Raw genomic sequence first — 22867 nt, 5'->3', positions numbered from 1 at the left:
ATTTTCGAGGGTTAGGACTGTTTTTCTTGGCAGGTTTTCCTTTTTGCTGACCTGATGTTAAAATGAGCTAAGAACTACCTCGTAGCGGCACATTCAGTTTGACTCTCAAAAGTCCATCTGTGGGAAAAAAAAAGAAAAAAAAAAAGGAAAAAGCAAGACGTACTCTTGACACAAACGATTCTCCACTGAGAAGTGCAGCACCCCGTTACTTTCATTGTGTTGTCAGACAGTTCACTTGGACATGAAGTAACATTTCCCCAGGAAATCTAAATCCACAACTCTTCCGTCACAATTCTTTTTTTTTTTTTTTTTTTTTGCCTCTCACACTCGACACGCCCGTATCTCGTTAACGCTCCTCTATTTCACTCAACTGGTCTCCGTGTTCTCGCCCCTCGCAGCCTGATAACAGCTGGACCAGCGGCCCCGCGGGCATCGCTGCACTTCCTCATTAGAAACCTTTGACAACTTGGATGCACCCGGGGGAGTTGTGTCCGGTCTCCATGACTCTGCGGCCGCCTTCCCGCCATGTCTCAAATAGGCGCGTCGTTAAAAACACACGTGGACAAACTGTAAGGTGCACTGAATTCTGCCGGTGTTCCAGCCGCTGCGGTCGTCTTGTGTCGCTTCCCCCGGGACGATTCTCTTCCAGTTCACCTCTGCAGCCCTTCTTGAGCGATGAGCGTGTGCGCTGATGTCAGAAGAAGGCAATTTCTACACATTCCAGGATTCATCAAAGTCTCAAGTCGGCTATTTTCGGAGATCAAGAACACACACCTGGACAGAGAAGAATGAGACGGGATTAATCATATCTCATCTAATCGAGCGACGGGGGGGGGCGCTACTTTACGTGGCGAGATCTTCAGGACACATCGCACATCTGGCTTACCGAGCCGTCCGACGCGCTGGCACCGACTTTGTCCCCGGTGCTGTTCCAGCACACCTCGAAAATGCCCCCAGTACCCCTGTAGCTGTGCACCAACGCTCCGGTCTGGAACAAAACAGAAACGCCGCCGACAAATGAATGTCAAACGCCACGGAATCGTCCTCCGCTCGTCGGGATTGATGATTCGGATCGCAGAGGTCTCACCGTGGTGTTCCAGATGTGGACACACTTGTCAAAGGAGCCGCTCGCTAGATGTTTGCCGTCGGGGCTGAAGGCCACGCTGTACACGGGTTCCTGGTGTTTGGTCAGTGTATGAATACAAACTCCTCGCTCGACGTCCCACAGTCGCACCGTCGAGTCAAATGACGCACTGGAAAAACACAAGAGGCACCGATTTCAGCTACATCTCGTCAGCAGCAACAGTCACAGGCTTTATCATCCCGCGTTTTAAGTGCGAATTATCTTCATTGGAATCGTGTCTTCTCGCTGACGAAACGCCGATAAAAAGGTCACGCTTTCACACGGCGGGGAAAAAAAACGTGTCGATTAAAGAAGTGGAAATCGTGACTGTAACACCAAAAAAGGTTCAATTAGCACTTCTTCTTTACTAAAATATAAATAGACGCAGAGCTAACTAATCATTGGCAGTGCAAATGTCAATTAAGTCTGTTTCTGTGTGAACTCTTCTTCCTCCGAGGGCTTTATACGAGACAGGAAAGAGAATTTCACTTTGAGAGGTAAATTCTGTCACACGTGTTTGTCAGTCCAGCGCTATTCTGCAGGGACATTGAATTCATGGTCTGGACCACACAGCGCTGGGAGTGTTCCTGCATGATTTATTTTGAAAGTCAAACAATATCGCCTTCTTAAACCGGCGTGCAGTCTCACGCGTACACGATCGGTCCTTAACACACAAACCTGGGATAATCCATGTGGGTGGCTGCTCTTTATGTGGAACTCATTTCTTACCTGGCGAGCATGATGTTGGAGTTGGGGTTATTTGTGCTGGGGCCTGTGGGGCTCCACTTGATAGTGTAGATTTCTTTGCTATGAGCCTGGAGGTCGTGGACACAGGACTCCTGCTTCATACTCCAAATCTGTGTGTGTGGGGGGGAGGAAAAAAGAAAGAAAACGAAACCAAAGTATGAATGAACCCAGTTCAGCCCAGGAGCCGGCTCTGATAATGAGGGCCCGTCTTACCTTCAAGGTCATGTCATCCGAGCAGGAGGCGAGCAGCATACCCGACGGATCCCACTTAATTGCATTAACTTCATTCTGTAAAAACACAATAGTCATTAGCGTCACTGTCGAGGGAGGAGGCCCTGACAAGGCAACGAGACGGCGAAGCTGCTCACTGTGTGGCCTTGGAAGGTCTTGAGGGGCCGGTCGCTGCCGAGGCGACATACGTGGATGCACATGTCTGTGCTGCAGGAGGCAAACGTGGTGTTGTTCTGCCAGTCCACATCCAGTGCTGGAGCTGTGGGGACACATTCCAATGCACAGATTCGCGCTCATTAAACCCACAAACGAACAGGGAGCCATGTTGAGCCATGTCGATATGTTGAGGGGAATTCTTTTTCTACCCGAGTGGAACGGGAACTGCTGCTTGGCTTCTCCTGTGTGCGCGTCCCAAATGATTGTCGTCTGGAAAATGAAATCGCATTTGTGATTTACAAACAAATTCTTATTTTAGAAAATATGGAAACAAAAAGGATATATGCAAAGTACAATATCTGGTTTGCATCTCAAAATATTAAAAGGGAAAAGGTTTCGTTTTTTTGTCTACGACTTCAAACAAAGAAACTTCGATCATTTATATTTAGTACTCAGAAATACTCTAAACGTTCTTTATAATTTTAGCTTCTAATTCACGACAATTAAAAGTGTAGCAATTAAAAAAAAAACAAAGTGCTGTAATTATTCCTATTGAGATGTAAAAAAGAACTTTTTGGTTTATATGTTACGAGTGTGGAAATAAAACTATTATTCAATGATAATCACATTTGTGACGGGTTTCCTGATGTAAAACTTCAAATCACAGTCTGGGCCTTAATTTGCCTTAATCTGAGAATTAAATATTTATTCACATTAATATATCTAATATTTTGGGATGGTTGGTTCTAATTTACAGGCACACAACTTCTACTTCGCAAAGATGGGGATGCTTACGACAAACATATTAAACAGCATGAATATCACTTGTGTAATGATGTGAATGTAGATAACTATACATATAAAAAAACTATAAATAAAAATAACGTTCTCTTTACAAATAAGATTTGTTGGGCAAAACCCTTTTCCAAATATGAGCCTTGTAAAATAAATATCTAAATGAATATATATTCGGATATGATACGATATGTTGAACTCTAGTCTCCATGTTTTTCGTATTGGATTGACCACTCTGAAGATCGACTGATAGCAGTGGAGTTTATATCGGAGTGTGTTCATGCCACGGAAACAATATGTCACAGAGTGAGCCTCTGGCTGGTGATCAAAGCAAACCCAAGAACGAGATAAAACATGAGGATTTTATTAGTAGAGGATATAGATCCGTGCTTCGGGGATCTCTGTGAAGTACCTTATCTACGCCAGCGCTGAGAATACAGTTCCCCTTCTTGTTCCACTTGAGTGCAAATATGGGCCCTTTGTGCTGCCCCAAGGTGCTCGCCAGATTTCCTGATGGACAACAGTCATATACTCTTAGGAAAAAAAAGCTGACACAGAGGCTGTATTTTTCACAATAACAGCGCCATAAACTCAATGACCAGGGAACCAACAACGTGTGACAATTGTTGGACATACCATCCTTTGTCCATATCCTGGCAAATCCATCGTATGAGCCTGTTGCCAGCAGAGTCCCGTCGCTCTGTTGGACGGAAAAGATAACCGCAGCATTACTTTACTGTCCGCCGCTGCTCGCTCTGCTCGCCGTGTGGTAAAAGGTAGAAGAGGAGAGTAACAGACGGATGATGTGAAACCTACATTCCAGTCTAGTGAGGTGACGTCTTTGTTGCTGGGGACATCCTGGCCACCTTCTCGGATGCAGTGGCGCAGCACCAGTTGGGTGGAGTTGGAGTTATTGTTCTCGTTGAGGTTCCAGATCCTGGCGGTGGAGTCCCCCGAGCTGAGCAGAATACCAAGGAGGCGGTGAGAGGGGGTCAAAAGATTGTTGGAATCTGAACTGTCGGCTTTGGTTCATACGGAGCCATATATCTTGGGATCACACGCCACAGTGCGCGTACAACACTGCGTGACTCATCTCGAAATGAATTAAGATCGGTTTCAGCGCAGACAGAAACTCACCCCGAGGCCAGCAGATCGCTGACAGGGTTCCAGGCACAGATGAACACCTCAGACTCGTGGCCTCGCAGCACTGTGGCTTTGCTGGCTGGTATCTCAACATCTACATCCATCTCCATGGCCTCACTGTGGTTATCTGAAAGAGGAGGAGGCAGGCGGTTCAGACACAAACGCACAACATGCAACACGCTGGACAAGTTTTACGCCGGCGTGGAGGCGGGAAACAGATTTGCTATTACTTTACTTTTCATCACATGACTCCAGAACGCAACGTGAATTTTGTGACGCATCAGATACGATCAGCACGCCCGCAGAAGGGTTTTAAAGAACTCGCACAGATGTTGGTTAAAAAAACATCTTGGAGAACTCAGCTGGGATCTGTGGACGCACTGTGGTTCAGATCCTTCCATCTGGAGGGAAAAACCATCATTTCCAGGACCTTTGTCCCGCTTTACGCTGGAGGTAGATTTTAATAACTCTGCAGCGGAACAAATTGGAGCTTTAGAGAAAATGAGTAGTCTTCCCGTTGGTATTATTTACGTGGATTGACTTGAATGAGCAAATGAAACAAAGCATAAACATGAATAGATAAACGTCATAGATTGTCTTGTTTGGAGTCCAGACGAGGCCTTTCTGTTTGAAGATTGCATGACCTCCCTATGCATGCGTACCCCAGGTTCCTCCCACAGACCAAAAACATGCATGTGAGGCTAATCGGTGACCTTAATGTGTGTTACTGCGTCTCTCTGATGTCCAGGGTGGACCCTGCTTTTCTTCATCGTTAGCAGTGATCGCCTTCTCAAACCTGAATAGCTTACTATATACTGATTGTGTTACAGCTTGAGAGAGCAGTTATTGTACACATCTATTTTGTTGTATACATATTTTTAGAATAATAATTCTATAAAGTTAATTTTGGATTGTAAATAAATGTGGTAAAAGAGACTGAATAAGACCACAAATATATTTAACATAACGGTGAGAGAGGTGAGGCAATATGGATGTCTTACTTCTTCCTTTTCTTTATGCAGACATTTTAAAAAGGGCAAATGCTTCTTACATGATCATGTACGATTATTCTATATCTCAGCCGTTAAAAAGCTTACAATCAAGTTTAGTTTAAAAAAAATGTGCTTAGAGTAATGGACCAAGCCTTGAGATGTAACACCAACTCTCTAACCTTCATCACATTCAGCTCTTTTGTCGTCCACAGGATTTGGATTCAATTCCTCAGGGACATGAACACCTACTCCTCTTGTCTGGAGCTCCACCCGATCTACACCTCTCCAGTTTCACTCCAAACAAGAACAACAACTACTACTGTTATCTCATCCTGCTGAAAAACCAATAAGGCAGTTTTTTGTTTCCCTGCCTGAGACGGCAACATTTTTTTGACTTGTTATCAAGGGTAGAAAAAGCTGGTTGGCGTGTCATGGCAGCACAGCGCCATAAACGTAGTTCAGAAGAGCGGCTTGTTGTCCGCCGTGACTTTGGACTGCGGCGTGTGCAGATCTGAAAACAACAGCCGCGCGGTTAGGAAAGAGTGAAAAGTTTCGACTTACTCATGTTGTGAGTACCGTTCTCCTCCCCGTTGACCGTGGCCTCTCCGTTCTTTGGTGCATTGGGCTGGTGTCCAGAGGTCGAAGGACCTAGCGTACAGGCAGCCTGTTGTTGGGCGAGCTTATCACGGAAAGCCTGCTGCCGCGTCTGCACCACGTCTGGCATCACCGCGTCGATGAGCGACAGCGACTCAATCGGCCGTCCATCGAAGACTGTGCCATCCTGTCGGGAGGAGCGGGTGGGATTTTTCATTAGTACCTCTTCAATTACATTCCCAGACAATGGTCAATCATAGAGGCGGGGAGTGGTTTCCCTAATTATATTTCACAATCAGGCCTCGGCGTTTCCTCCAGTGTGAGGATGTCTACAATGTGAAAAGCATTTACAGTTGCTCAGATGTGGTGACTCGGAGATCAAAGTCTGTCTTTGTATCATTAGGCAATGGAAGACATCTGGGGGAGTCGGTAACAGCATGTCCCTGGCCCCTCACCTCATTAATGCTGATTTCTGCCTCCACATATTGAAGCCCTTTCTGCAGGATGGAGATGAGGGCTGCAGGGGGCACTAGCGTTCCATTGATGTTGGACTGGCTGATGTGGCTTTCGATGCCAAAGGTGAATGCTGAGTGGGAGAAACCTGAAAACAAAACATCATTCACATTCATTAGGAGTGCCGGGCGTAAGATGTGCACAAACACAACTCAAAATATTCAAAAAGGAAAAGTCTCGTCCGATCCAAACAAAGCCAACAGTAATTGAACAGAACAACCAAATGGCATAACAAGTATGACATTTGAGAGCATTATAACGTATGCCAATGTCAATGTTGACCCCCTCAGAGCTGCGAGGAGCTTGAACTCTGCCAGATGGATTCAGACAGTCTCAATAAACAGTCATAAAACACAGCAGCTAACATGTCAATCACCAACTCCAAATCCAGAGGACCCAGAAGAATGAACAGTAATAAGTAATAATCTTTGTGGCCACAATGTGCTCACATTCCAGTGGCGAAAGGCTTGGATTATATTATTTGGTGTTAAGTGTGATTGGTTTATGCATGGTAATCAAACAAAGATATCAAAAAATAAACCATTGCAGTTTTAAGTGGAAAACAAAACAGAACATTATGTAACATGCGAGGCCAAGTACATTCATTTAAATTCACAATAAAGAGCAATGCGGTGTTTAGAAAACACTTGAGAGACAAACCTGATTCTTGGAGGTATCTGTACACCAAGAAGTTGACCTCGTCACTGGTAATACTCATCTTAGCCCAATGAAAGGGAGGAGGAGGACTGTTGGAAGGTTGAGCTCACTCCTGAAAAATAATCAAAAACAAGAGCACACATTAACATTCAGGCTTGCGGTCTCGGCACGCGTCTTTCTTCTTAACCATATGGTATTCAACAAACATGATCTCCCTCATATTCAGAATAAAAATAGAAACCAATTCTGCACACAGAAGCAGTCTGACCGATGTTTGCCCAGTGATGCGGTCATGTGAAGACACACAAACACGCAGGCAGGGCAGCCCTGGATTTCAGCCTCAGTTAGTTCTCGCTCACTGCTGCATGATTCCCTGCTTTTCTAATGTCGATGGCGAGGATACTTAACCTTTGAAACATGTTTAATGGTGAATTTGAGTATTTACAGGCTCAGTTCTCAGTCCTAATGGGATTGTCTATATTCATTTGGCTTCCACTGTGATCTGAATGGTGTCTTTGCTTTGGTGACCCGGCCAGCTCGAGATGGAGGGAGCCCTGATGAAGCAGTAAGGATATTAAACGCTAGCTTGCTGCCCATGTAATAAATTACAAAAGGGAGCAGGAGGCTAATTAGTCACAACAGCCAACCTCATCTTCTCCTCTGAGGTATTTCTTTAAGAAACAGGTGTTTCAGCCCTGCTTTGTTACCATTTCATACAGAAATAAGAAGCCAATTACATTTTTTGTCCACTGAATACGATAGAAATAGTGCCGACTTGATCGTGTCCCAATGGCTCACACATATGTTTTGTCCGTCTTACGTAAATGGTGCTGGAAGAACATACACCCACGAGCCTAATGAAAATAAGCACAAACGTACAGTGCATAATGGGAAGCAATGATAGAGCCACACCGACAGCGGAGTGCAATACTGAAACCGAGGAATGAGTCAAGACAAGACGTATATTATCATTTCCTGCTCTCCCACTGAGAGGTGCGGGGACGGGAATTTTGCTGAGAACACAAAGAGAAATAAAGGGGCGGCGTCAGGTATGAAGCCTGCGTGGCGATCCAACTTTCATTCCAAACACTGTCCAGACCCACTCAAGAATCCCTTCGGTATCGTAGCAACAAGAGAGATCGAGCAAAATAGACAGAGGATGGTGTTGTCCCAATTACAAGTGGGCATAGAGCCAGAGGGGTTGAACATGTTACTCAACATGAATTATTCACAGTTTCACCTTGGTATATTCTTTCAGATGGAGTCCACCTCTATTGTACTGCCGCGTATATGTCGAGGGCTGGACGTGCAACCATGAAATGATGTTTCTTTATGTTTATGGACAAAATAATGTTACTGCTCAGGTGGAGCGAGAGCGGCATCACCATAAACAACAGAACAGTCACTGGAATAACATCGACCATAAAACATGGTTTTGTAATTTTGCTTATCAGTTGCATAAGCGCCCGAATCTGACTCAAAGATGAAAGCCCCTTCAAAGACAAAACAACACTAAGCCGGTCTACTTTTGCCACTGTACCCTCATCTGACCACGGCGAACATGTTTCTCTTTAGCTCATTAGCCTACATGTGGGATTAGGAAGGTCTCGCCACATCAAAGCGTGGCCGCCACTGCGCCCAGGGCTGCAACAGCTACATACCAAACAACTGGAAACGTAATTAACAGACAGCCTGGAGGGGCTCGGGTCCCGTCAGCACGGGGCAGAAACAGTAATCCCTCTATCAGATGGGCCCATGATGCCACCATCCATTACACAACTCCCTGGGCATTCAGGTCTCCACTGACCAAACAATGGGCCTTACAGGAAAACACACAATATGCTGACCTCAGCAATGGGTTTAAGGTTTCGCTACTCAAGTTATCATCAAAGTACAGCCTCTAAATGGAAAAGAAAAAAAAAAATCACATAAACTCATTATTTTAGGTCTAATTATCTACTTTTAACCAAGTATACTTGGACATCTGAAAAAAAAAAAAAAATTGGCAACATAGCAGAGCTCTGCCTGCAATTGTTGCATCTAAATGACGAGTTTACATGTCACTATGGGGCCAAGTGATTCAGTTGGAAGCCAATGAAATCATCATGGCCATACCACAGGCGAGCTCCAAGGACAACACAGTAACTAATTCACATTGCTTGGGTTGCTATAGCAATATGAATCATGCCACGTTGTGAAGTCTTAAGTAGAAATCCACAACCTACACGCTCCAGCCACGTATGCCGCAATTTAGAAAGACCATTCATCTTCTCTGCATTCAGCCAAACAAGGCACCAGCTGGAAATGAGTTGAATACAAATAATAAGTGCCTTGGAGGAGTGAGAAGCCAATGTACGTGCACGCACAGAATGATTTGAATGTCATTCATTGAACAAGGTCAACAAGGTGTTAACCGTTAACACACTGAAGTTGTACAGTACTGGAGAAAAATGATCAATTCATCACTGAAAATCAATCTTTTTGATTATAATCAACAATATAGTATCATGTGACAGTGTTCCAATGATTTAGTCAGTTGGGCAATATTTTCTGATTATAAGATAAATCTAACTGCAGCATTAGTTTGGGAAGACTGCGATGGATTAATGACAAGCATTCAATGTTACGGCATCATCAAAACAGCTGAATCTACTTTGAATACGAGTAAAACCTCCCTTGTCAAAAGATTTGTTTTTCCCCAACAGTTTGCAAAATGGAATAACTGTGACTGTAGCTGCGTCAAATCAGTTTTTGTGTGCTGGCACAACTGGTGTCACAGAATCACAAAGCCACAAACATGCCACACCAGCTGAAAGGCCATTAGAGCATTTTGGGTGCAGTTGGAAACCAAGCAACATGATGTCCATGAGGAAAGGCATCGATAATCATCACTGGCATACCCCAAAAGTACAGTCGCACGGCCACATTTGACGCTCTTTTTATGTGACAATGAAAACAAGTGAAAACACAAAAATTTTGTTCTAGTTCTAGTTTGTTTTTGGAGGCCGCTTACATCAGCGGTCATTGCCACAGAAAACACAGCGTTTTGAAAATGGCTCATTAGGTGGAAAATTTCTGAAAATGCTCAAGATCTGCCCCGAGTCGACGGTGCGAGAGCTACTGTGCATGTGCACCATGGCCGTGGTAAATAGTTCATCTGCTCATGCATGAGTTGATGGACAATAACAAACATGGCAGCCTCTGGAGTGGCATGACTTCCAATCCATATTCTAGTTTTATAATCGATATGGGGTAGCTTTATAGTTGAGATTCCACACCAACCGCATCTAATTTGTCATCTGTCCATACGAATGTCGGGTACTCTCCACTGTTAATGTTTAAAGCACATTGTTCTCTTTCATTACAAACACAACAAACAGCGCCAACCCTTGGCCTGGCAGGCTAATCACATCTTTTTCCGGGCTTCTGCTGTTTCCGTGTAAACGCTGGTTTTTTGGGGTTTTTTTTTTTTCAAAACGTTGCTGTGAAAACGTGAAACGTCTTTAAAGCGAAAACGCAAAAACAATATTTTTTCACTTGAAACGTTGCGTGAACAGGGGCTGAATCTCGGTATCGCTGCAGAGATTTGCATGCTGCCGAGCTCCACAAAACAGAGTCTTTCTGTGACGTTCTGCACCACATGTTTAACAGTTCAATTTGTTTTCAATTCAGGTCTGCATGAAATTTGCACAGAATACAAATATATTTGTTTGCTGCTGAAGGATCACAGCAAATAAACACATCTCTCCAACAGCCCTTTCACAGCTGTCAACGAGCAGATTAAATAAACGCGCCGTCAATCACAATCAGTCATATAATAGAATCAAAAAGAGAACTGCAGTTTTCTGTGTGATAAAACATCACCATGATGCCCTTCTATTCGAAGAAACAAAACCTAAAGAATATACCAACGCACTACCTATTTTGTATTTCTCCATATGTTGTGAACTTACTGTTTTGGTAGCTTCCAATACTTCAGATTCATGGTGTCTTGGACTCATCACAACGGAGTCATAATGTTACACTACATATTCAGTGCATGCATGACCAAATGACAAAAACATTTCTCAAGCCAACCAGTTCACATTGATATCGGTAATAATGTTTCCCACGGGCTAACTGCAGAGAACAATGATAAAACCAGGAGCCAACAGACAAAACACACCTCATGGGTCATTGATGAGAACCCCTGCTGGGGACATCAGCATCATTAGGGTTAACTCCAGGATGTTTACTGCACTCTTGTGACAATTACTTAACTGCACCAGCAAGCTTGCATGAGCTCCACTCCAATCTGCACCTGAATACATAATGGCCCATGGCCAAAGTCTAACCCAAATAATAAAATATCTTCCAGCTGTAGTCCCAAATGTGTTTAGACTGTTTTTAGTCCTGCATGCAAACTGCGTCTCACAAACACAATTAAATTTTAATCAATACGGTCAATGTGAGCTCTGAAACAACTCCAACCAAAAGTATACACGTTTGTAAAAGACTTGTGTTGAACAACAAGAAGTCACGTCACCATTGGTCAATGGATTTCACCATTTCTTCACTTCTTTCATACAAATAACCTTCAATGAAGGGTGTTTTATACCACCGACATACAACATATTATTCAGTCGGTAGTCTCACAACCAAACTTAAGATTTACTTGCACATGAAAATAAATGAAGCATACAAGATAAACCATGTTTCTAAACTTGGATCACAAACATACATCTGATGAGGGAACAGGTCCAATGCATACTTCGTCATTTGTAAAATATTTAGATAAAGCGACGACATGAGTTGATGAAGGAGTTGTGAAGATAAGATTTACTAACCTTTAGAAATCAAGCTAAATATGTTGAAGCATTTACACAGGACCACTAATCTAGTCTGCTTTCCGACACAAAAGAAGAAAAAAGCAATAGCTGGACAATTTTTTGTTAATGGCATACACTATTGTAATGAGTTGGTATATTATCATTTAGGTGCAAAGATAGTACCTAGGGTGAAAGATACATAAAATGAAGCATTATTAAATCTTGTTAAAAAGGTGTTAACAACATGGCACCATTGAGGCCTGTCCACACGAGAACACCGTTTCACGTAAAGGCGTCGTTTCTGGCCGATCATCCACACGGCGTGGCGTTTTAGGAGCCCGAAAACACGGGTTCCAGAGGGGAAATTCTAAAACGCCGACTCAGCCTTGAGGTGTGGATGGGCAAAGACGCACAGTTGGGTTAGGGTTAGGGTTATGATGTCCTCGCCCCCCTCTCCTCCCCCGCCATGACCCTCTCCGTGATGCACAGGCGTCACTTAATAACCACAACGATGGCGGACTACATGCAAAAAGATCATTTTGGCCCATGTGGACAGAGCCTTAGTCTGTAAACAGAAGAACAATTGATTGGAACAGCAAAAACAACAAGCCCTAAACAGTTAACAGTGCGTGTTCCAAACTTACTTATTTAATCATTTTGTGTATTTTGACTGAATGTTTCCAGAGATGAAAGTAAAGCACTTTCAGGCACAGAGGCTGTACAAGAGAGTTAGATCTCTACCACACACAGCATGTGGTAGGAAATCTCACAACCAATCCAAAGGATTTTTTTTTTTAATACACATGAAGGTCCTTCATTTGTATAGTACATTTCACATATCAAATTACAAAGAGCTTAATATCAATGAAAAAATATCATAATAAACTAACGTCGAGCAACAAGGAATCATAAATATCATTCTAATGAAAGCGACAGGGCGTGTGTGTTGTTGAAACCTATTGTATACACGCTTGTTTGGTTGTGAAATATTTAGTTCAAGCTAGGACAATCTGTGGGAGGAGAACTAGTTCAGGTATCTGCTGGTTTGTGGTATTGGAGCTAAATATAAAAGAAAAACAGGACCCAACAGCACAGCACTAATTTACCATATACAAATACACCCCAAAAAAAAATAAAGCATGTGACTGGAATAGAAAGAAGAAAAAAAAAAAAAAACAGAGGCAAACTGAATGTGTTGGATTCATAGGCTTCTGCTTAAAGCAACCGTGCCACTGTGAATTGATGCATAACAGACGACGGGGAACTGTTATATGAAATAATTGTGAAAATAAAGACAAAACGCTCTGTGAACGTACACACTCAAGTACAAACAAAAAATAATAACAGATCCAGTAATTTCCTTCACATGCAGGTTTGAGAAGAACAGAAGCTGAAAGCCTGCATACCACGAAGCCCATTTTCTCCTGAACGGTCACCTTCTGACAGATGTGCAAACAAGACCTGGAAACAGCAGCCATTTTCTCTTGAACTGCTCTGCTGAGTAAAACCCGCCTTTGAAGCTTCTGGTTGGGCTGCAGTCTTGGTGGGGGGAGGGGAGTGTGAGAGAAAAAGAGGGAGCCTGAGTGTGGGGGAAGGGAAACCGGAGTGGGGGGATGGTGGATGGGGAGCGGGGTGATAAATAATGATCCCCACACAGGTAATCACAACAACCATTTGTGTATTGTCCTTTGCCTCTCTTAGTGAGTCATTTAGCGACAGCCGATGTAGGTCAGCGAGAGGTGGGGGATGGTAGCCGCCGGTCTCCAGGGGAAACACCTCTCCCACGCCTCCTATGGGTGGTAACACTGTTAATGCTTACCAGCGGTGGTGGCTAGCCGTGTGCCAAGAAAGGCAACGGTGTGCAGGTTTTTCATTCCAAACGGAAGACTCCACCCTCTGATTAATACGCCTTTCTTAGACGAGAATAACTGACACGTGAAATCACCTGCTGAGGTAATCGGTCGGAATGAGAATCCGCAGACTGACGCCTCTCTGTGGCACATGACGGGCCACCGCTGGAATCAGTAGGCCTAGCCTACTGTGTCTTTCATTAGTTTACAATAGAAAAGGTCGTCGGGGCAGAGGATTACCGAGCACATTTATTGTTACTGCAGCTCCTGCGAACACACCTTGATCCCACGACGGTTACAGACTCCAATGGGCCAGATCTGTCACAGGCTGATAGATTGCAGCAAAACAGACAATAAGTGTGCATGCTCTTTTCTCACCCAGATACCGAACGAAGGGTGGTGACAGATGCCCGCGATCGCTGAGGGATTCGTCACGATCGCTTCCCCATTGGGAGCGTCAGGAACTACAATCGTCCCTTATGCCGAACTCATTAACATCAAGCGAAAATGACAACTCCCACTTGCATATTGCCGCCACTTTGTATTTTTCGTATAAACAGCATTGCAGCAGCGGTGTGAAATTCTTCAAAAAGGAGAGCACCGGGGCTTTTTTTCTTCTTCCCCCAAACCTCTTTTCATGTGGACATTACGGGCATAAAAAGGAACAAAACAATGCTAAAACAAAGAAAAAGGAAGACAGTCAGGGTCTGACTGTTGTAATTCTCTAACGTGGAAGAAAAAGGAGCTGAAATGATTGATCCTCCTGTATTCTTATATCCAAAATAATTTAATTCAAAGTCAAGACTGAAGTGACATGAAATTAAATATATGTAAATGAGTGTATCCATGCAAACATGCAGTAATTGTACAACTGGTGTTTAGAAAGAAGTGGGCGCACCGTCGTGTCCATTCATCGGTGTGTATGTGCGTAGCTCCCTGCCTACACAAATGTAGATTTTTGTCTCTTCTTTTTTTTTTCTGCCTCAGTCATATTTTTGGTGTCAACACATGCCAACCTTAATCGCAGATGTCGCAGTTTATAATACACTGGTTAGAGCTCGTGCTGGAATGGTTACATCGGTCATTCTGGCAGAGCCAGACGCCTCATTTAGTCATGCAACTATGACAAATTATTACATTAAACCTTTAACATGCTGGTCTTCATTAACAATAATCTGAGTGAAGTGGGAGATGAATAAAAGCCTTGCGAAGCTCCACGTAAAGACCCAGGAAGTGGGTTATTGCGAGTCAACACTGTTCATTTCATTTCGGTTCCACCAAATAACCTGGTTTCATATATGCATGCGAGCACACAGGGAACCCGCCGCTGTGGGGCATGCATGTGTATACGGCTGTGTGGGGGTGGGTGGCACATAAGTACTTTGTGTGGAGGAGACTGGAACACAGAAGGTTTTTTTAGATGCAAAGGGCAGCATACATATATACGAGCCACTTTCTGCATCTTTATGGCTTATGTAAAGCATACAGCAGGAGCCCACATTGAAAGACTTCTATATGTCAGATTTAGCATTTTTCTTTTAACAATAAATAACAAGCCTCTATTCACTGGGCGAACTTGCACTCGTGTGCTGGAATACTACAGGATAATGCATTCCTCCATTTTGGCTCATCGGGGACAATGAATACGCAGCAACACAATGAATTATATTCACTACAGTTTCTAAAAGGCAGGAGCTTCAAATCTAGGCCAGTGCATACTAACTTTATCTTGCTTGGCATGATAGAAAAAAGCCACAAGTCCCTATGTGCCGTGTTAGAATTTGAGAGTAAATGATCTGTGCATCTGATCAAAAACAACTGCTGAATAATGAAGGGAACGTTTGGCCTTCGTCTGGCTGTGTTGACATACTAAAATGGCTATTGTCTCCAGCACTGACAGGAACTGAAAGTATTCCATCGTGGCGGGACTGTACGCTCCAATCCATTTTAGCACGCTTTTTACAAAATAACAGTTCCACTACATGAAAAAAAAAAAGGAAGTATCGTGTCACTTTTTGTGTGAATATTGAGCAACTGATTCGTATGTTCAATAGTGGAACAAGGAATTAGGCGTTCTTGCCACTACAACAGTCAACAGAGAGACCTCAGCTAGGCAATTTCTTTTTTTTTCTTCATCGAGACGAGGATTGCACAAATAAGCTGTAAACACAGAGACAAACCAGTGTGGGCAATACAAGTGTTGCTATGGAGACCAGAAGATCTCGCTTCTCTGTCAACAGCTGCTCATGCCACCCTAAATACCCCCCGCTCTCCTTGAGCTTTCCTTCCATCTGACATCAGGGTCAAACAAAAAAGGCAGACAAGTGTGCTGAAATACTGATCTCCATTCTGAGCCTCCCCTCCGCTCTGTCTTTACACAATGCCACACTAATACGACACACCAAATATTTCCCTTCTTAGCGACCGTGTTTCCTTTACCTCGGTCACCAATTGACTGAATGAAAGTGTAGGATTAATTCTAATTTCCTCTCCCAAGTAGCGATACCTCCAAGTGTGTATATTCATTTCAAAAGACCGCCGATATTTGGATTTGTTTTGTTTCTTTCCAATAGCACCATCTTTCTGAGACCTCTTGCTGCCATTGTTAAGTAAAAAGGAGCAAAAATATAGGCCTCTTTACGGGCTAATATTTCACTTGGGAACCAAGAACGTTTTAATTAACACCAAGTAATTATATGCAACTGTGACTAAGTGTAGAACAGGTCTTTATAGTGGCAGGATTACACTCATGTAGAACCCCATTGTTCACCAACTGGCAGGGCAAGTCTGCGGTATGACGCCGACTGGTTTCAAACTACAAGGAGGAGAAAATTACAAACTGTGCTGCTGCAAACCCGAAACTTTCACTGTCATTTCACAGAAGGTCGATTTGTTTCCACGGCACTGTGCTCAAAGCCACCATTCACATTTTTCTGTAGCGGAAACCTGCGCTAGAAGCTGGAAGCATAACACGACGTACAGATAACCATTGAATGCAACAAGAACAGGCAGAAAAGAAAAAAAAGGAAAGAAAAACAAGCTCAAGTCGAGACTGACAGAAAATGTCAGTTTGGTAATATGCAGCGAGGCTTGAAGGTGTGAGGAGACATTTGCTATCCTGAGGAGAAAATTACAGATAAAAAGCCAGTTCTGTTCTGACTCAGTGAATTTAAATGACCAGCCTAAGTACATCATAATTTGATACAAAATCGTATTAAAGCAACACTGCTATATTTGTCCTATTCATTCATTTGAATAGTTGATGTTAAATAATGGCCCGTTTTGAAGATTCGTTTTAAAATAACATTTCTGGAGGAGAAAGCCACTGTAAGCAAATGTTTACATCTGGATTTGTGAGTCGAATTTAATGGCAACGTTACACCTTAAGGCACATTAAACCATGTTATGTAACTAAGATATAATAGCTGGCATATACTGTAGAAACACTTCACATTGTGTTCACACAGGTAATGGTGGCAGACCATATATATATATATATATATATATATATATATAAAGTGACAATATCATTCAGTCCACCAAAATTAACATCACACAAGTGTGCACACTGTTAGCAATGAGTCTTTTTGTGAGGATTAAGATGACAATCTGCAAAACTACATTTTCCATATATGCAAACGTTTGATAACACCATAAGACCCAGCCCTACTATAAACGAGATGGAGGAAACGTGGAAAAATCAGTTGATACTGACACATACAGGAAACATGGACTCGTGCCTATGCATTGCACACTACCGACCATATTGGCGTTACTTGGTTCTAAAATCCAAAATCTTAAATCTACAAGTGCAATGCTGTTGGTGAACAGTAGATATTTCTGTAGCTCGTTTTATGGAAAAGCCTAACAACCAAAAGATGGCCAATCAAATTACAGACGCTCGATGAAAAACGTTTGAAATTCCCCTAAATCTAAAACTTCAGCGTTTGGCTGAGATATACTACATCAGTAAAATGTATACGATCAAATCCTTGTTTATTTGGTGATTTTTCTGAGTTTGAGATCTCGGTCACACCTGCACCATCTAGTTTGCATCACAAACCTCAGCAATACCACTCCTATCCACAGATTTTTACAGTTCCGACGCAAAAATGGGCGAAAGTCATACTTCTACATAGTGGTCTCAGCATGCAAGGTTATAGAGGTATGCTTTATGAGCCCGTATTTATCTTCATTGCTCCACAAAACACCAGATAAGGTTACATGGCTGAACCAGGATGGGGTAAGAAGATTAGAACTGAGCGATAACACAATATAACCTTAAGTAAAGACGTTTCTCGCTCTGGCATGTGAGTGCTTGCACAACTTCCTGAACAGTCATCCACCAGCTGTAACAATGTCCCTATGCAACTTCGTCCACACAAACTACTTACAGTCGACAGACACACCTGAAGACTGTAAGACACGGAAATTGTAAGTTTTACTATGTTACTTGTTAGCGAGTGTGTTCAAATGGCCATTTTCTATTGAAAGTACTTCCACATATAAGAGAAATCAGACACAACTGAGTGAAACCCCAGATAAGTAATTGCTCAACACATCCTCTGAGGCGTGTGAATGTGGTCTGCTTCTTAAATTCAAATATACAAGAGCACAGAATCCGAGGACCACAGACACTAGTTCAATGATAAACAGCGCCGCCCTTACTCCAAAATATACCCAAATAAATAGCTGCAGCCTTCAGCTCGCCAGTACTTGTATGGGTGTTATTTCAGAGTAACCACTAGTCTGCCAGTTGGCTGGCAGCCCATGAACACTCCATGTCTCTTTTGGAGGGAGAGAATGGCTCACCTCCCCCCATGGCCTATCATAAATAAATACTGCTACAGAAATATTTGGACAGCCCGATACGGAGACCACGATGCAGCAACACAAAGCTGACAACGGGCTTTCTCAGGGACTTCCTTGCCCTACTTATTGAGCAGGGGAAACATTTCTGTTTTGAACACAATCAAACACAATGTGGTATGGATCCGCTTCGGTCTCTTCTGTGCATCAGCTCTCCACAGTAGTTAAGTTTAAAGTGGGTTATCAGAAATCAATTTAAAAGGCAGAAGGAAGAGCGATCACGTAAATCAGATATGATCCTTCGCATATTGTAAGCCGTCAGGTTGGGTTTTGTTTTTTTTCTTCTAAAGCTGAGACCACACAAGTGGTGAAAAAGACAATACATTTCATCTCGGACTCTGTCACGGAGGAAGAGGCAGACAAACAATAACCTGTGAGCTAACAACATTATCCAGCCAATGCCCTCCGAGGATACAGTACAAAAGGTAACTGCGTCCATCTACCAAAAACACCAGATCAATCAGAAGACAATAAACGCTTCGGTATTCCTAATCTAACCGCAAGCATTTAAATATCTTATCTAATATGGATCATCTTGCTGAGCGAGCAATGGGACGTTAAGCTGAACATATTTAGAAATCAATAAACGTAAAAGGTTAGGATGTCATAACTCAAACTGCTATTGTTCATTTAACTGGCCGCACTAAACCTGTTTTTCTAATGACAGCAATTAGAGTTCAGAGCAAGTCCTCATGTCAAGGGACAAAATCGCGAGAGGAGCCACAACACTTGACTTGTTAGTGGGATATGTGGAATATTAGTAAAGCAAGTGATCAATTGTGTTCCATTTCTTCACGTTGCGTCATAAAATCTCTCAAAACACGCGCGCGTGTTATTTTAGCTGCCATCTTCATTAACTATACATTAAACGTTAGTGTTATTACCAAAACATGGGGATTTTATAGAATAAAACTGTGCCGACATGTCCAGGATGAAACAACAGAGAGCCACTATTTATAAACAAACAGTTTAACCTAATTCATAATGGGGATTAGGTTACAGCTGCATGTTGACTTTCCAAAATGAAATGTAAGGAAAACCACGACTATTACAGATACCTCTTCGCTTACAATGCCAACAAGAAAACTGAAAGGTGCTTAAGGATTAGGTAACAGGCTATGCTATCAGATTTATTACAACAGTTTACATATCCATGATTGTCCCAGTTCATTTTGTCTTGATTTTTTATTTATTTATTTATTTTTTAAATGACTGCCTTGTTGCATAACCACAGCGCCATGATACATCCTCAGGCGAGGGCAATAAACAATAATCTAGAATTATTACCACAGCCCATGCACGCCCAGCGTATGAACCCATTGGTATTTTTGTGGTAATGACACTATTGAAGGTGGGATTGAGCCTGAAATCTACAACTGACAACAGGAAATGTTAAAAAAGAAAAAGAAAAAGAGGACACAACAGCCAAATAGTCTGTCTTTTCACCAGAGGGTCTCTTCAGTACATCCCCTGTGTAAAACAGACCTCTTCTGGAAGTCACTGACTCAACAATGACAGATACAGTGAGTAAACAACACACAATTACAACCACTAGGTAATAGGAAAGCCGGGGCCACCGATTTGGCATCAATCAATTGGGGCCACTGAAATAGAATAAGGTTTGACAGCAATTGGAATAGGAGGAGTATTTCAGCTCATCTGAATCCCCCTCATGCCTTGCTATAATAGAGATAATAAACACTTTGATTCTCTGAGGTCAAGCCAGACATCTTAATTCTGAGTCTGCATGCTGGATCCCAATATTGCGTTGAAGTACAGGAGGAACAGCCAAGGACTACTGGAAGGAAATAAGGCTACTGTACAAATCACACAAGCTTTCTGCCCCCCCCCCCCCCCTTATGATCTGATTTCATTGTGTGGATGCTTTATTTAATGAGCTTTACATTAAACATGGTCTCTGATGACTGTTTCAAATGCTTGAAGACAGTTAAAGGCTGAGACAAAGTCAGCAGTAAACACTGGAGTTCTACAGTAACATGAACTGTCCCTTGAAACTGGTGGCAGTGTCTAGTACAGTTGAATGTCTCTCCCCTCCCCCACACATGCGTCTCCTGGGTCTGCATGGCAATATAAATATGTATCATTGACTCAAACTCAGGCTTATTGTCTTCAATTCTCTCATGTGTGCTGAAGAAGAAGCAGCAGGGTATTTATTCCCCCCCTAGAATAAGGCAAACAAATACAAATTGTAAAAAATCACACCTTTTAAAGTTATTGCATGTGTTAAAGTAGCTCAGCTTCAGCGCGAGCCTTAAAACACACACACACACACGATAGCAGGAGTGGATGTTTAGGAAAAGAAAAAAGCAACAAGCTGAAATAAAACAAAAAGGAGATTAAAGGACGCGGGGCAGGGGAATCAGCACACGTGTGGAGTCAATGGGTGACTAAGCTACGTACCCGGCAACCTCCTAATCTAACGCCGTAATCTACACAGTAATCACCCGTTTCTACTAAATCGTTATCCTCTCTGTCCACATGAACGAAACAAACACACCCGGACCGACCCGGTGCGGTCCGACCCGGCCGCCCCCACACCGACCCTCCCCGGGCTTTTTTTTTTTACCTTTTGTTGTCAGAGTGAACTCGTGGTGTCCGCCGCCGCCACCTCTTCCTCTTCCACAAGGAGAAACCTCCAACTTCAGCAGGCTCGCAGCGACTTTCCTCCCATTTTGATTACCGTCATATTTCAAGTTCCGACCGCGGCTCTGTGACTCACTGTCGGCTAAATCCCCCCGCCGTGCTCGGGTGGATGGGGGGTGTAAGGGGAAGGGGAAGGGGGGGGGGAAGAGGACAAAAAAAAAAACGAAAAAGGAAGGGGGGAGAAAAAGTTGGAATAGGCCCGGGGTTTGTGGCGGTGGGGAGGCTGCAGGTTTTTACTCTGGAGGAGTTTTATCGTTCACTGAGAAGCTGCAACGTGAAGGAGACAGCGGCGAGGCGGGGAGAGAGAGAGAGAGAGGAAGAGAGAGGTAGAGAAAGACAAGGAGGGAGAGGGGGGGGGGGGGGGGTGCAAGGCTAACTGACCTTAAACCTGAATTCTGGAAACACCGCCTATAGATTAACTAATAAACCCTCAAACACCTCACATCGAATACAACTAACCATCTCAACTAACTAAACAAATCCACAGATCTACCTTGTATATTTTCACCCCTTTAAAAAAAAAAAAAAAATACACAAATATAAATGCTCAATAAAGCCAGTTAGTAAATTTAAAAAAAAAAAAAAAATGATAAATTGGTGGTAGAATGTGTAACCACGGGGATATTTGGGTGTGAAACACAGTGTGCTGAGACTACAGTTTAGCGTGTTGCCTCTCAGGCCGCTCCCCTCCCCCACAGCCCGACTCTTTTTCGCCTGCCTGGTCACACAGCGGTTGATTAATTCTCCTTTCGCCTTGCTCAGTCATTCAGATTTGGAAAGTAAATAACAAGTTGACATCAGTGTGACACATTCCTTTGGTTACCGTACACACAGTAGTAGCCGCGCGGGCGCATATTGCCTGCTGCAGCCACAAACTGCACCAGCACTGTGTTAGGCTTTCAGATGTGTTAGGGATTGCAGGGGTATCAAAAAAAACATCTGGTTCGAAATATTCTTTAAAAATAGAGTTTGGGATGTTGTTAAGGTTAAAGAGAATGTGCATTCTTATTTTTCTTTTTTCAAGGAGTCGTCACATTTTTTTAGTTGTTAGAACATATATTGGTGTTGGGCCTGAGTTGAAACTTTTTGGAGTTTGAAAGTGGAGGACTTTTTTTGTTTGGGCTCTTCATTCAAACCAGAATCGCCCACACGGGCCTGCATCCCAAAACAGGGGATTTTGAATGTGCTCCTGTATTGTCGTCAACGCAGGAGGCTAATATCATAAACCCACCACTGTTAATTTTAGCCCCGCCTGCCATAAACTTTGAACCCCATGTGCTTCACAAGTGACTCTTGTATTTCATTTTAAATCTCCAAGGTGCGTTGCTCTGCGGCATGGATGTTTGTAGACTCCTAACGTCCATACCAGTCAAAATCTAGCGTGTACTCTCCCGAGAGAAAGTTGCAGTATGAAAAAGAGTCTTTGAGAATATCAGGGGAGGAATCCTTTAAGGAAATAACAAGAAGACGTTAACATTTTTCATCTAGACTCACGCCACAAAATGTGAATTATTTCAAGATAAGATTGCATAACATTGAACATTGGAAACGTTAATGTTCCAGCAGGGCAACGGTCAAGAAATAAGCTACAAGTATCTTCATGGTCAACACTATTTACATTTACAGTTGGTCGCAGCTTCGACTGATTTACTTACTCAAGTTCAGCTGTATCAGTGAGCTGGAAATCACCTGGGCATTTACATATGTTGTTTTAGTCGGTTTGTG

At 43.0% G+C, this 22867-nt stretch overlaps 1 protein-coding gene across 1 annotated transcript; it reads right to left on the bottom strand.

Annotated features, from left to right (window-relative positions):
- Nucleotides 1-292: 292 nt before the first annotated feature.
- tbl1x (transducin beta like 1 X-linked) lies at nucleotides 293-21411 on the bottom strand. Its single transcript, XM_080477905.1, has 15 exons — nucleotides 21066-21411; nucleotides 6955-7063; nucleotides 6237-6382; nucleotides 5749-5968; nucleotides 4190-4322; nucleotides 3869-4010; nucleotides 3689-3752; nucleotides 3465-3562; nucleotides 2467-2527; nucleotides 2239-2360; nucleotides 2084-2158; nucleotides 1853-1980; nucleotides 1088-1253; nucleotides 887-988; nucleotides 293-774 (listed from the first exon to the last, which is right to left on the bottom strand). Exons 2-15 carry the CDS (start codon nucleotides 7010-7012, stop codon nucleotides 748-750), a joined length of 1542 nt encoding a protein of 513 aa, XP_080334031.1. The 5' UTR covers nucleotides 7013-7063; nucleotides 21066-21411; the 3' UTR covers nucleotides 293-747.
- Nucleotides 21412-22867: the final 1456 nt, after the last annotated feature.

Source organism: Lipophrys pholis (genome assembly GCF_963383615.2).
Source record: "Lipophrys pholis genome assembly, chromosome: 13".
NCBI lineage: Eukaryota > Metazoa > Chordata > Actinopteri > Blenniiformes > Blenniidae > Lipophrys > Lipophrys pholis.
The sequence above is the reverse complement of the archived record's forward strand: the minus strand, read 5'-3'. Positions and strand labels throughout refer to the sequence as shown.